At 40.9% G+C, this 16,291-nt stretch overlaps 1 protein-coding gene across 1 annotated transcript in view; it reads left to right on the plus strand.

Annotated features, from left to right (window-relative positions):
* Positions 1 to 16,291, plus strand: part of ppp4r4 (protein phosphatase 4, regulatory subunit 4) — a 65,257-nt gene that overhangs the window by 21,255 nt on the left and 27,711 nt on the right. Inside the window, exons 5-10 of the mRNA XM_051644744.1 lie at positions 3,224 to 3,297; positions 3,410 to 3,516; positions 3,969 to 4,076; positions 5,020 to 5,141; positions 9,913 to 10,035; positions 10,417 to 10,580. Coding sequence (XP_051500704.1) covers positions 3,224 to 3,297; positions 3,410 to 3,516; positions 3,969 to 4,076; positions 5,020 to 5,141; positions 9,913 to 10,035; positions 10,417 to 10,580 — 698 coding nt within the window. The remainder of the gene's footprint in view (positions 1 to 3,223; positions 3,298 to 3,409; positions 3,517 to 3,968; positions 4,077 to 5,019; positions 5,142 to 9,912; positions 10,036 to 10,416; positions 10,581 to 16,291) is intronic.

Genomic DNA, 16,291 nt, shown 5'->3' on the forward strand with positions numbered 1-16,291 from the left:
TGCAACGGCCTGTGGACAGGCCCGCGACTGCATTGGCACATCAACTGCCTCGAGTTGTTGGCAATTCTGCTCGCCCTGCGGCGGTTTCGGCCATTGATCCAGGGTAAGCACGTGTTAGTTTGGACAGACAACACGGCAACGGTAGCATATGTCAACCGCCAAGGCGGTCTGCGCTCTCGTTGTATGTCACAACTCGCCCACCGTCTCCTCCTCTGGAGTCAGCAGCACTTCAAGTCGCTGCGAGCCACTCACATCCCGGGCAACCTCAACACTACAGCGGACACGCCGTCACGGCAGGTTACCCTCAGGGGAGAGTGGAGACTCCACCCTGAGGTGGTCCAGCTGATTTGGAGTCAATTCGGACGGGCACAGGTGGACCTGTTCGCCTCCCAAGAATCCTCCCACTGCCCGCTCTGGTACGTCCTCACTGAGGCTCCCCTCGGCATAGACGCGCCGGCACACAGCTGGCCCCCTGGCCTGCGCAAATATGTGTTTCCCCTGTGGTGGTAGACACGATCACTCAGGCTAGGGCCCCCTCTACGAGGCGCCTGTATGCCTTTAAGTGGCGTCTGTTCGCTAAGTGGTGTTCTTCCCGACGGGAAGACCCCCAGAGATGCGCAGTCGGATCAGTGCTTTCCTTCCTGCAGGAGAGGTTGGAAGGGAGGCTGTCCCCTTCCACCTTGAAGGTGTACGTTGCCGCCATAGCAGCACACCACGACGCAGTCGACGGTAAGTCCTTAGGGAAGCACGACCTGATCATCAGGTTCGCTAAGAGGCGCCAGGAGGCTGAATCCCTCCAGACCGCGCCTCGTTCCCTCATGGGACCTCTCTGTAGTTCTTCAGGGTCTACAGAGAGCCCCCTTTGAGCCTTTGCAGTAAGCCGAGCTTAAGGCACTCTCCTTGAAGACTGCCCTCCTGACTTCCATCAAGAGGTAGGAGACCTGCAAGCGTTCTCTGTCAGCAAAACGTGCCTGGAGTTCGGTCCGGGTTACTCTTACGTGATCCTGAGACCCCGATCGGGCTGTGTGCCCAAGGTTCCCACCACCCCTTTTAGGGACAGGTGGTGAACCTGCAAGCGCTGCCCCAGGAGAAGGTAGACCCAGCCCTGTCGTTGCTGTGTCTGGTGCGTGCTTTACGCATCTATTTGGATCGCACGCAGAGCTTTAGGACCTCTGAGCAGCTCTTTGTCTGCTTTGGTGCACAGCGGAAAGGAAGCGCAGTCCCCAAGCAGAGGATCGCCCACTGGCTCATTGATGCCATAACTATGGCATATCACGCCCAGGACATGCTGCCCCAGGTAGGGATACGAGCTCATTCTACCAGGGGTGTAGCGGATTCCTGGGCCCTGGCCAGGGGTGCCTCTCTAACAGACATTTGCAGAGCAGCAGGCTGGACAACACCCAACACCTTTGCAAGGTTCTACAACCTCCGGGTGAGAACCGGTTTCGTCCCAGGTAGTGGCACGCAATACAAACAGATAAGACCGGGATAGCCGGCCATGTGTATCGCTTGCACATAGTGCCTTCCACCTCCTTTTGAGCTGAAGATGTGCGCCATTAATTCCCAGTAGTGTTCACAAGCTTTGTTCCCTGGTTGACTTCCTCCGAGCCCTGTAGCAGTCGAGTTTTCAGAGAGACTTGCTGCCGGCCCAGTACACGTGCTAACTAAGAGTCCTGTTCTGGGGTAGGTGCTCCGCATGTGGTGGTTTACTGTAAGGCTAACCCCATGCGATGTATATCTTCCACTAATTCGTTTCCCTGTTGGCAAACTGCGTCTTCCTTGGGCAGAGCCCCTCTGCCCCAGTCTCCATGTTCGTAGTAACTCCTCTCCCGTTGGGTAGGATCTACCTTGAAGACTCTCCACATGGTTGGAAAGACCATGTGATGATCCCCCCTCTCTTTGGGCAAGGTGTGGTCTCCGCGGTGTCTTCCCCTTGGGAGGGACACCCCCCAACTAGACCTGGCGGCCCAGTCGGATAATCCCCCTTCTTTTTTAGGGAGTGGAAAAAAGAGAAGGGGAAAAGAGGCCATGACTGGTTTAAGCCTGTCTCTATCTCTTGGGTAGTCAACTTGACCCCAAAGGGCCATTTGACACTCATAACTATGTTGGGGGAGGTTACATGTCGACTTGGTATGCTGGCTATGAGGCACACAGTAGTCTACCCACCACACACCGCCAGTTAACGTAACACGGTTCAGCCAATTGTGGCGTTTCGTATAGGGACCCCTAGTGTCACTACATCGACACAACGTCGAGTGAGTGACAGATAGGGAACGTCATGGTTACTTGTGTAACCTCCGTTCCCTGATGGAGGGAACGAGACGTTGTGTCTCTCCTGCCACAACGCTGAACTACCCGCTGAAATGGCCGGACCTTACATCGGCTCCTCAGCATAAATCCTTATTGAGTGGTTGCATACCAGCTCCTTTTATACCCATATGTCCGGGGGAGTGGCATGCAAATACCACTCGCCAATTTTCATTGGCCTTTTATCAAAGACCAGAGGTGTCTCGGGCTCCCAAGAGTGACCCCTAGAGTCACTACATCGACACAACATCTCGTTCCCTCCATCAGGGAATGGAGGTTACACAAGTAACCATGACGCTTTCTTCTGCTGAACACAAACAAAGATTTTTAGAAGAATATCTCAGCTCTGTAGGTCCATACAATGCAAGTGAATGGTGATCAGGCCTTTGAAGCTCCAAAAAGGAGATAAAGTCAGCATAAAAGTCATCCATACAATTCCAGTGGTTTAATCAATGTCTCCTGAAGTGATCCAGTTGGTTTTGGGTGAGAACAGACCAAAATATAGCTCCTCCAGAAGAAATTGATTAAACTACTGGATTCTGATGGATTATGTTTATGATGACTTTATCTCCTTTTTGGAGCTTCAAAGGCTAATCGCCATTCACTTGCATTGTATGAACCTACAGAGCTCAGATATTCTTCTGAAAATCTTTGTTTGTGTTCTGCAGAAGAAAGAAAGTCATAACTACCCCTTTTAAAAAAGTCCTATACACTCAGTTACATTCAGTCTGGGTGTAGAAATTCCTTCACTCTCTGAAAATCAATTCTTGAATGCATGAGAGTCCTAATTATTTGCAACCTTGTGATTTGAAGGCAGTTTATCTTGTGCCAGAGTGAAATGTACACATATCTGCATGTCAATGACACAATCATCTGTAGCTACAAATGTTCTTCTAACATTTTTTTTTTTGGACAGTGGTCAGCAATGCTTGGTTGGAGACATTGCTGTCAGCAATTGATTCTTTACCAAAGGAAACTATCAGGCAAGAGGTAATGAAAACTGCAGTACTTCTCATGTCTATTCTGTTTAAACAGGTATGTCATAGGAATCAGTTGTTAGTGTGAATGCAACATCAGTTTGCTGTGGTGATTGTTTATGCAGATTCTGAGTCCTATGGTATCGAAAGCTCAGCTCACTCAGTCTGTCCCAGCACGTTTGGCCAGCTGTCGCATCCTTGGGAAGGTAACTGGCAAGTTCGAGTCATCAATGTGAGTTTGCTGCTAAATTTTTTTCTCTTTGCCTTCCATAAAGTTGCCTCGGCTTCTGAAATATGTAAGCAGCCTCATAAGGGGGTCCTGATCACCCTCTCTGGGTTTTTGTTGTGATAATGCCTGGCTTACTGTACATTAGCATGCTTATTACATAGCCACTTGCCAAATAAATAAATATACATTAATGTTAGAAGAAATATATCATGTGTGGAATATGAAAGACCAAACAGAATCAGGTATTCCAGAGCGCTGTGTAATAAATGTATTCTTTGAAAAAAGAATCCAGTGACTATATAAGATATGTAACATTTATACCGCAAGCCATTTTTAGTATATTTCTTACCGATATACCTTCAGCACAAATATTTTGCTGACACAACTATCTAGTTATTAGGCAACAAGTTAATTATTAACAGCAACTTGCAAGCAAAAATGGCTTCTCTCTGCAGAGTGAAGAAGGATCTTCTGCCTTTGGTCAGGTCGTTGTGCCAGGACGTAGAGTATGAGGTGCGCTCCTGCATGTGTCGCCAGCTGGAGAACATCGCCAGGGGAATTGGGTAAAAAGATATAAACCGGAGAGACATTAAAAATAACTTTTCAGGTTCTAAATGTCTAATGCTATTTATGGTAAAAAAGTCTAAATGGCTGACTCATGAATTGAAGAGTTTTTACCCTGTTATGGTAGGAGAATTAGATAGAGTACTATCTACGAAACATAGTGAATTGTAGGCTGTACATCTGTTACATTGAAGAGATGCCAGCAGTTCAGATATAGTGTTGTGGTTTTACCAAAGTTAGAGGAAGTCTTCATTTTCTTCCATTTTATTTGAGGTGATGCGTGTAATTTCTGCGCTACTAGCAGAATAGTTTTCCCGTATACTCCCCCCACTTGCAATTGGTCAGACAAAAAGGTAGCGCCGCCCCAAACTCATGCCATTGATTAAGACAATGCTGCGATGTTGGGCCTGTCATATCACTTTTAAGAACTTAGTGTTGTTATCTGCCATTTTTACAAAGTTCCTATCCCTCCCTGAAAAAAACAAATCTCCATTATACTCTCAGTTACTGTATTTTGTGCAGCTATAGTCATATTATATATGTAACACTGGTAGAAACAGATTTCCCTCATGGAGACTGTAACCAGTGAGACTGTAACCAGTGCAGAAAGTAGCTTTCTTCATCTCATTAATTTAATTAGTGGGGCTGTTTCAACTTGGCGATGCAAGTCCTCCACAATGTGACAGATTGATGCTTCAATTGGAAACTGGAAGCACTTCCTTTATTACATGAAGCTTAATAAGAAAGAGGTTACAGAATAAGGTCAGTGCAAGTCACAAAGCTGCTGTGTAAGGGCTGTTTTGATAGGAAAAAAGTAAGATTTAGAACAGTGCCACTTCAGGCTTTTATCTAGGTGGTGAACATTTATGTGTTGCTTTATCAGAATGTACAGTATTAGTATGGATATGTTAGATTTGTTTGTCTGTAATTGCTCTGACCCAGAGTGGACCTAACTAAGGTTGAAATGCTCCCAGAACTGGTTCAGCTGGCCCAAGATGAAAGCAGTACTGTGAGATTGGCAGCCTTTGACACCATCATCAACCTCTTGGAGATGTTTGACAGTGGTAAGCTACTTTTGATATCTCTTGAATTTGGTCTCTTGAATCTTGTATGAAGTTTCATTCTTGTATTACTTATTTTGTTGTTCCATTACTACAAAAGGTGCTTTTAATTGATATTGTAATAAAAATGCACTTAATGCATTCTTATGTGAATATATATATATATATATATATATATATATATATATATATATATATATATATATATATGGAGTGGCCATCACGAAGCCCTGAGCTCAATCCGATAGAAAATATGTGGGCAGAACTGAAAAAATGTGTGCGAGCAAGGAGGCCTACAAACCTGACTCAGTTACACCAGTTCTGTCTAGAGGAATGGGCCAAAATTCCAGCAGCTTATTGTGAGAAGCTTGTGGAAGGCTACCCAAAACGTTTGACCCAAGATAAACAATTTAAAGCCAATGCTACCAAATACTAACAAAGGGTATATAAACTTCTGACCCACTGGAAATGTGATGAAAGAAATAAAACTGAAATAAATAATTATCTTTACTATATTCTGACATGTCACATTCTTAAAGAGCACCTATTATGGTTTTTCAAATATTACCTTTCATGTAGTGTGTTACATAGTTTTTAGTGAATGTAAAAAAGTCTGCAAAGTTTCAAAAATCAAAGTGAACGACAAATGGAGTTATTGTCTTCCAAAAGAAAGAACCGATTCTGAACACCTGAAACGAGTCGTTAGTAATTCCAGATGTACTTCCTGTTCTAACCTACGTAATTTGGTAACAAAAAACCTGCCTCTGGTCTTCATTGGCTGCTCGCGAACAGCTTTGACCCGCCCTCAAACACTACACCAAGCGGTAGAGCAATCACAACAGACTTGGACATTTGACCAATCAGAGCAGAGTTGGCTCTCTGAAAGGAGAAGTTTAGAATGAATCCTTCAGAACGGATCTTTGAACGAGTCATTTTTGACACTGGGAAAAAAAGGTAATGCTGCAATTTAAATTATGAGCAAATTAAAGTGTTTTTTGGCCTTGGATGCATGTAAATCTATTGTATGAGACCTTTAAAACAAGATTGGGCATGTTTAAAAACCATAATAGGTGCTCTTTAAATTTTTGAAGCAAAATCAATAAAGTCAAAAAATTCACCGACCCTCAGCAGGGGTGTTGACGATGTAATCGGATATCACGATATTTTTAAGGCAATTATCGCATTTTCAAATCTCAAATTTCATCTCAAAATTCTCACATTACATTACATTTTGCTAATGGCAGTATACTTTAATATGGTACTGAAATTAACAACATGATGATATTGTACCGTTTTAATTTTTTTGGTATCGCGATATTTCATCAGTACCTGTATACCGCGCAACCCTAGTCAGTTCGTGACAATCCATGCAGGTTATTCAGCCCGTTTAAACTGTCAGGAGATTGCTGATCATGCTGGATCCACACTAGCATGCAGATGCAACTTCAAAGTAAAAACGCTTCACGTGCGCTATGAATCACAACAGACTGGGACATTTGAACAATCAGAGCAGAGTTGGCTCTCGGAAAGGAGGAGTTTAGAATGAATCCTTTAGAACGGATCTTTGAACGAGTCATTTTTGACACTGGGAAAAAAAGGTAATGCTGCAATTTAAATTATGAGCAAATTAAAGTGTTTTTTGGCCTTGGATGCATGTAAATCTATTGTATGAGACCTTTAAAACAAAATTAGGCACGTTTAAAAACCATAATAGGTGCTCTTTAAAAAAAAAATTAGTGATCCTAACTGACCTAAGACAGGGAATGTTTTCTACGATTAAATGTCAGGAATTGTGAAAAACTGAGTTTAAATGTATTTGGCTAAGGTCTATATAAACTTCTGACTTCAACTATATATATATATATATATATTTATATATACATATATATATATATATATATATATATATATATATATTTATATATACATATATATAATTTGTTAATGGACTCGTTTGAAGTCTTGTTGGAATATTATAAACTGTCTCACAGAAAGGATGCTGATTTTTAAATTATTTTAAATATGTATGTTAAAGGGATATTTCACCCAAAAATGAAAATTCTCTCATCATTTACTCACCCTCATTCCATCCCAGATATGTATGACTTTCTTTTTTCTGCTTTACACAAACTAAGCTTCAGCTCTGTACGTCTTCACAATGCAAGTGAATGGGTACCAACATTTTTAAGCTCCAAAATCACATAAAGGCAACTAAAGTAATCCACACAACTCAGTTGATTAAATCAATATCTTCAGAAGCGATATGATAGGTGAGGGTGAGAAACAGATCAATATTTAAGTCTTTTTTTTACTATAAATTCTTCTCTCTGCCCAGAAGGTAGTGATTTGCACAAAGAATGTGAATATGCAAAAACAAAAGAAGAATGTGAAAGTGAACGTGGAGATTGAAAATTGACTTAAATATTGATCTGTTTCTCACCCAAACTTATCATATCGCTTTTGAAGATATGAATTTAACCAGTCGTATGCATTACAAACTACAGGTGTACTATGAAGCTCTAAGGGACTCTCTTTCTAACTTTCAGAAAGCAGTAAAGGCTGCAAAGATTAAATATTATTCTGACATTATTACAATGAACTGTCAACCGAGAATTCTTTTTTCTACAATAAACTCTATAATGAATCCATCCTGTAAAGCTCACCAAGAGTCATCTGCTACAATCTGTGAGAATTTTCTCAGATTTTTTGTTGATAACATTGCTTGTCAGAGATCACAGATCCTGCCAGCTGCCTGTGATCCATCTGAACCTCCTGTTTGTACTGCTGGCTGGAGTTAGTTTGAGTCCATCTCTCTTTCCACTCTTCAGGAAATTATTGCTCAACTTAAGCCTATGTCTTTTTTTCATGATACTATCCCTTCATGTCTTATCAAGCAGCTCTTCGACACTGTGGGGCACAGTCTTCTTTCCATAATAAATAAATGTCTTAACATGGGTACCCTACCTGATCACTTTAAGCACGCTATAGTGATACCATCTCTTAAAAGACCGAACCTTGATCCTGTTGACTTAACAAATTATAGACTTGTTTTGAATTAGCCCTTCATCTCAAAGGTTTTGGAAAAAGCAGTTCTATTACAGTTACAATCTTTCTTGAATGTAAATTTTATATTTGAGACATTTCAGTTGGGTTTCAGAGCATTTCATAGTACAGAGTCCGCTTTGTTAAAAGTTTTAAATGATATTTTATTAACTGTTGACTGGTGATAATGCAATCCTTGATCTTTTATATCTCAGTGCAGCATTTGATATGATCGACCATAACATCCTTATTTCTCGTCTCGAGCACTGTGTGGGTATGAAGGGAACTGTTCTCAAATGGTTTCATTCTTATCTGACAGATAGAAGGTTTTCAATCAGCCTAGGTAACTTCACGCCCTCTGTAGCACATCTTCCGTGAGGGGTTCCCCAAGGTTCCATTCTTGCCCCTGTTATTTTTTCCTTATACATGCTTCCAATCGGATCTATTTTAAGGAAACATGGTGTATCCTTCCATTGTTATGCTGACGATACCCATATATATTTGCCTCTGAGACACAAAGGAAAAATATGTCTCGAACCTTTATTGGCCTGCCTAAAGGACATAAAATTATGGATGTCCTCAAACTTTTTAAATTTAAATGAAAATAAGATTATCGTGTTTGGTCCCACTGATGGTACTGCTATCCGCAATTTTAATTTAAGCCACCTTGCCTCCCAAGCTAAAACATGTGTAAAGAATTTGGGATTTTTATTTGACAGTGTGACGGGGTGAGCAAGAGACAGACACAGTGGGTGTGGCGTCAAGCCTCAGAGAGGCATTTATTGGAAATAATAATAAAAATAACAAGTCCATAAAAGGGGAAAATAGTGTCCGGGGGGAATAGTGCTAATAACAAAGGGGGAGTCTGGCATCCTCGTGGTGAGACGGGGCTCTGTGAAGGGCGGGGTAGTGTCTATGGAATTGCCCAGGCATGAGCTGTGTCTGTTGGCCGCTCACGCTCCCCTCCAGGGTACACGTCGTGTGTGCTTCATCCACCTCTGTCAGAATGAGGCTTATTAATTATGCACCTCTTCTCGCTCCGCTGCCCAACTCCCGTCGTAAGCCTGGCTGAAGGGTGGCCCTAAGAGGCGGGGCGACGATGACGAGATGGAGGGGTGGATCATTCAGAGCCACAAATGAGCAGCAACGCAATGTCATGTTCATGATATGATATAATGTGCACTGCTGAAGAATGTTAATTTTTATCAGCTAAAAACTGATCCCTTGCTTAACTAGTAAAACATCTTATTTTACTATTTTTATTTATTTATCAGATTTTCAAAAGCTTTGGCTAGATGCACAGCCCACCAATAACATTAATGCATCCAGTGGCAGGAATGCTTACCAGTAACCAATAGTACAGCAACCTGTTGACCTCCAGCGATGAACAGTGTGATTAGGGCTTTAGTCTCAAATATGGTTAAATTACAGAGAAACTCTAAAGTGTCCAACATTTAAAGAAATATTTTAACTTGTTGTGTTGTTTTCCCATTTCATCACACCACAAAGTATACTGCTTCAAACACATGCTGTGCACCTGCACATATCAATGGATGAACCTTATATTCTCATACTGTTTCTCAAACTTTTTAGTCTTTATGCAGGGACATCAGATTTAGATAATTGCAGGGGGCTCTTTTGTGAAGAGATGTTTGCTGTGTCTTGAAACAGTCTCACACACTTCCTGTCAGCCTCTCACCCTCCCTCCCTTTCTATCACCCTCTCTTCACAGATGACAGAACTTGTGTGATATTTCCCTTGGTGAAGGCATTCTGTGAAAAGTGCTTCAAAGCTGATGAGGCAGCGCTGACCTCCTTGTCTTGTCAGTATGGGAAGCTTTGTCATGGCCTCTCAGGTGTTTGCCCATTTCCTTTTTAACCAAAAAAAAAACATTTTTGGAAAGATTTTTAGATTACAATCCTTCAGTAGAGTCATAAGTTTCCTGCATACAATTTCAGTGAATTTGTATAGTGTTTTATACTTTCTAAAGCAGCATTACACAGTGATTTACAACCCCCCAAGTGAGACAAAGGTGACAATGGCAAGGAAAGATGTTTAAGTAAATGAAGAAACCATGGGAAGAACCCAAATCAGCTTGGGAACAATGCATGTACACATATACAGTATGTGTACATGCATTGTGAACATTTGAAATACAGGCTCATGCTGAGCCACCATTCTAGTTTAGGTAGTTTATCACTAAAGTCATGTATTCTTATACCTTTTGCTTGAACAGACTCTTTCACTGATGAGCAGCACCTCTGGTTTCTGGAATTTTATAAGAAACTGTGCTGTCTGGGTCTGCAGCATGAAAATGGCCATTGTGAGAGCCAGCCCTACCCACTGGAGCTGGAGAACAAATATGCTCTGGTACGCAGGAACTGTGCCTACAACTTCCCTGTGAGTTTTCTTGCCTTACATAGAAAAACACTTTTCATGTTCGACATCTTTGAAGGAGAATTGTGTATTTTATGTAATATGTACTGAGCCATTTGTAGGTTGTCTACCGTCTTTCAAAACATTACACTGTTTATATGAGCAGTCCGACATGTCACCTTCTGACTCAGCCAATGGCGTGAGTTTGGAGTTAGACTTCTTGTTTTTGCGAACAGTGAGGCAGGGAAGATTATTGTTATTCTAAAAGATGAAGTATGCAGCTACAATTGCAAAAATTATTGTTTTAACACAAGTCTCCCAAACACTTCCCTTATCTTCCATTTGTCAGACAAACTAAAGCTATTGGTTGAGACTGTGTTGCTGTGTCTGGATGGTTGGATGCTCAAACAAACAGCAATATTTAAAAATCTCCACAGAGCTACAATAATCTAGTTTCCATCCACTTTTCACGCTGTTTTGTTATCGACAAAGTGAAAATGCTTTAAAAAAATGTTTGCGAAATTTGAAAAAGTTTCCATTCAAATGGCCTTTTATCTATACAAATGGTGAGCGTGATGACGTCATGCTTAAAAACATATCGTATGGTTTATCGTATAAGAAATCTGCCCTTAAGCCGTTTTCATACAGAAATGTGTGTATATCGCTAATTGTGTACCTTTCACCTCCCAGATGTCCCTAATTTAGCATCATAATGCAATTTACATTTTCTGAAGAAGCTCAGCAAATGCGATCCGAGATAAAGAGGGTTAGATTTAAAATATTTAAAAGTTTTCAAATGTTCAAAAGCTCGTTTTCTGAAAGTGAACTCAGCATTGGACAAATAGTTCTGATAGTTTATAGTCTTGAAAAAAAGTGTAGAACATTCTGAGAATGTCATTCAGCCATCTTTTTTCATGTACAGAACAGGGTAAGGCTAATTTAAGTTTGTGTAAAGAAAAGGCAATTATATAGGCCTAACAATATTATTTATTCTTTTGGTAATTTATTTTATTTAAAGGTGCAATATGTAACAATTTTCATGTAATAGTTGCCTTTTTTTGCCAATGTGTGAACGGCTTGTAACGCAACTTAAAAAATGAGCCCTTCCCGGACTTCCTAGGTTGCCTATTAAAGCCTGTAGACTGATTTTCATGCGAAGAATGAAAATCCAAAGGATGTGACGTTTATGCACGCTCCCGAGAGCCTTCTAATGAATCCCGTCTGGCTAAGCGGGAACGTGATCTTGGTCGAGCAAAAACTAGAGTGAACATCGGCAAAGCATTTGATTCCTGGAGGGACCATCATTTGGTTTTGGGGATCAAAACCGACCCTGAATTGGCATTCTTCTGATTGTATAGGTAAGCTTACATAGCTGCAAAGCATGTGAAATATAGTGCCATAAGGATTGATCTGTGTAATTTTAACTAACTTGATCTTGCCTGCTAACACTGATGAATTGCAATCTACCTTGCTTCGTAACATTCAAATAATTTCAACGATCTTCTCTTTATACTGAAAATCAGGTATACAGGATAAATTTAAGCAAATACGCTGATTTCTTGATCGTAGTACAACATATGACATACAAAACATAAAATAGTGCAACAAAACAGTGCAGTGCAACAGTAAACTGTCTGGTATATTTTGGTAGTATGTAGCTGTATGTGTGTATCAGTATGTTATGTTAGCTGATAAGTAGTTTTAGTTTAGTTTCAAAGTTTGTAGTAAAACAATCATAACTGTGTAATTTTAATTATGCTACCTCATCTGTCAGCATGATGCTGGTGAATCACGTTCAGTCTCTTTGTACGTTACGTCATTGTTTTGGCCGATGCTCGCTCGCTCGCGTCCCTATCAGAGCATGTGAGCGAAGCAGAGCAGTGTGACACTCTGCTCAATAACCCGCTCCATGCACGTGCGCTCCGCTCAGCCGCTCACGGCCCAAGCAAACGCTCCGCTCAAGTACCGCTCACACTCACCGGTAAAAAAGCGTTCGCTCAAATCCCACTCCGACATTAAATTTCTCTGTAGTATACTTGGTTCCAAACACACACATAGAGGGTAGCTACAGTGGCCCATGCAACTGCCCCTTTGCCCACATGGACTGAGGTGCCCCTCTGGGTGAAATATAGACTATAGGCAGACATTTATTACATTATCAAATGATTAGTAACGTACACATCTGAAATTATTTGATTGTATTGTTGTGTTCTTGTATATAAAATCTCACTGTTTATTTTGGACTGGTTTACAACTGCTGTTAGAAAATCGGGTCAACCAGACCTTCCTTATCATTTGTAATCAGTCAAATATTTCTCTTGTTAGCACATATGTCATTGAACATCTTCAAATAATGCCTTAAAAAAATTTCAGTTCTAAATTACCTTTAGCTAATTTAGGTAGGTAGCTTGCTGCAGTTCACTTAACGGCCACAGGTATCATTAATAACAAGGGTTTCTGAATTTTACATGCTGCACCTTTAATAAAGGGAATTTTGCCGGCGTTTTTTCAAAAGTAAGCTAAACAATCATTTTATAGAATTGGGCTATATGTTAGTGTTCCAAAAAAGCACTGATGCTTTTCTCCTAGTATTGTCTTTGTGCACAGAAATGATGTTTTTTGTATTGTGGGCTAATTCCATGACTGCCGTCTATTATTTTTAATGGTGTGGAAAAGTTTAATAAATAAACGGATGGCGCGATTAAATTAATCGCAAAGAGTGGCCATTCATTTGTTCTCCGTGCACTTGTCGATATTGACAGGTGCATGATACGAGATATTTGTTTTGACACTCCTGGAAGTGTCATGACGCATATGTGTTTGCAGCATCGGATCTGTGCAGGTATGCTGTTAAGACCAATCCATAGCAGTGCGAGTAATGCTTCACATACAATAAATTGGCTTTTACGGATGTATAACTTGTCGTCATGATTAACACAGGCTAATGATTGGGGTAAATTCTGTCAAGTGGTACTATATTTTTGCATTAATGCCTATTTTCTCAACAAAAAGTGTTTCCAAACCAGTTTTATTGCAATATTTGAAGGTCAACATAGAGTTTATGCGCTTGAGTTAAACGGATATTATGTTGACACTTGTGAAATTTTTGCGATAATTTGCATTTCCATCAGCTATATCGGTAAACTTTTTTGTAATTAACATTTTTTATTAATTCCCACATTAAATAAAGAAAAGCAAAACATGTATACATGGAATCAACATTTAAACCCCACAACCACCCCTCCCTCTCCCAATCCCCAATCTCATACTCACATATGAGTATATACACAAAAAAGCAAACAAACACACAAACAAATATATATATAATAGTTACACACATTTATACCTCCACCTATCTCTCCACCGCCCCCTCCCTCCTCCAATACCAAGTTTAAATCTTTCTCCCGTAATCTCTTGATAGAAGTTAAAGCTCCATCCCCCAGACTCTGAATTAGCAGGCAGTAATACACTGATGCCTCATAATCACCATTCCCAGATTATCTGCCACTTTAGGGGGGTGTAAGCTACTCCCAAATATAGTACAGAGCAGGTGGCGCAGCTGTAAATACCTATAAAACTGAGATCTGTGAATCCTAAAATGTTGAACCAAATTTTCAAAAGATCTCAACACTCCACTCTCATATAGGTCACCGAGTGTAGTAACCTCCCTCACAATCCACTCTGACCAGCAGAAAGGGGATTTATTAATACATAATTTTGGATTCTGCCATATGCTCGAGGCAACATTTAAATAAATGTCTGAATTAAATGCGAGATAACGGGGTGTAACTTAACTTCTCCGGTTAGTTTGATAGAAAGGCTTTGTAATGGCAAAATAGGGGCAAGAACTTCCTGTTCAATACAGAACCAGGGAGGGGCTCTCTCAGGTGGGATGAATGAACATTGCATTTATATAGTACTTTTCTGACACTACACTCAAAGCGCTTTACACAGTGAACAAGTGGACTCTCCTCAACCACTTCCAGTGTGCAGCATCCACCTGGTTGATCCGACGGCTGCCATAATGCACCAGTACACTCACCAGCTATTGGTGGAGAGGAGAGAATAGAGTGATACAACCAATTAATGGATGGGGATTATTAGGAAGCCATGATTGATAAGGGCCAATAGGGAGAATTTGGCCAGAAGACCAGGGTTACACCCCTACTATTTTCAAGAAGAGTCCTGGGATTTTTAATGACCACAGAGAGTCAGGACCTCAGTTTAACATCTCATCCAAATGACAGTGCCTTTTTACAGTATAGTGTCCTCATCACTATACTGGGGCATTAGGACCTACACAGTCCACAAGGTGAGCACCCCCTGCTGGCCTCCCTACTACCTCTTCCAGCAGCAACCTTAGTTTTCCCAAGAGGTCTCCCATCCAGGTACTGACCAGGCTCAGCTTCAGTAGGCAACCAGTCTTGAGCTACAGGGTGATATGGGAGCGACCAGTGAGCCAAATGTCTGAGACTGAATGCATAATAATAAAACAAAATCTTGGGTAGGCCTAGCCCACCTTTGTCAATCAGCCTATGTAACTTATTGAAATGTAATCTGGGACGTTTACCATTCAAAATGACGGACTTCGCTATGCTATCAAATTGCTTGAAATAATAGAGTGGGACATCTACAGGGAGAGGTTGTAGCAGGTAGATACATTTTGGAATACAATTCATTTTAATAACATTAACCTTCCCAATCATAGATAAATGTAATGAAGCCCACCTGCCCACATCGCTCAAAAAACTTTTTATTAAAGGGTCCAAATTAACTCAGACTAAATCAGACAGATTTGCTGGGAATAAAATGCCCAAATACTTAATATCCTGTTTGGGCCACTGGAAGGCGCCCTGCTGAAAAGCCGTTACTGGGTAGTACGCTGTTAGAGCCAAAGCTTTGGACTTAGACCAATTGATTCTGTACCCTGAGAGCTTAGAAAAGGAATTAATAATTCTGTGGAGGCAAGGCATAGATCTAATGGGGTCAGAGACGTACAGTATAACAAAATATCATCTGCGTAAAGCAAAAGCTTATGCGCCATACCTCCCACCACCACCCCTGGAAAATCATCTTCCTTTCTTATCGCGGCTGCTAATGTTTCCAGGGCAAGACAGAACAATAATGGGGAAAGAGGGCAACCCTGCCGGGTGCCCCTATCCAGAGTAAAATAATGTAAAATATTATTTTATTGTCTATAAAGTAATTTAAACCCCACAATTATAAAAGTATTCCCGAACCCGTATATTTCCAAAATCTTAAAAAGATAATCCCATTCTACCATATCAAATGCCTTTTCGGCATCAAGTGAGATGGCAGCGACCGGAGTCTGATCATTCGCCACTGACCAAATGATATTGATGAAACGCCTAATGTTATCAGAAGAGCTGTGGACCTGGATAAACCCCATCTGATCTATATGTATAAGAGATGTCATAACTTTACTTAATTGATTAGCCAGAAGTTTTGACAATATTTTAACATCTAGCTGGATCAGGGAAATTGGACGGTAACTCTTACACTCGCTTGGATCTTTGTCCTTTTTAAGAATCAAACTGATCCGGGCTTGTGTCATGGTTGGCGGAAGCTTTCCATTCTTTAATGATTCCATATAATCTTCTAGAAAAAGTGGAGCCAGTTCCGTAGCATAAGATCTAAAAAATTCAGCGGCAAAGCCATCTGGTTCCTCCAAGTTTATCTCAGAATCAAGAGAATTTTTTTTTTTGCTGAGCCAT

Source organism: Myxocyprinus asiaticus, chromosome 19 (assembly GCF_019703515.2).
Source record: "Myxocyprinus asiaticus isolate MX2 ecotype Aquarium Trade chromosome 19, UBuf_Myxa_2, whole genome shotgun sequence".
Taxonomy (NCBI): Eukaryota; Metazoa; Chordata; class Actinopteri; order Cypriniformes; family Catostomidae; genus Myxocyprinus; species Myxocyprinus asiaticus.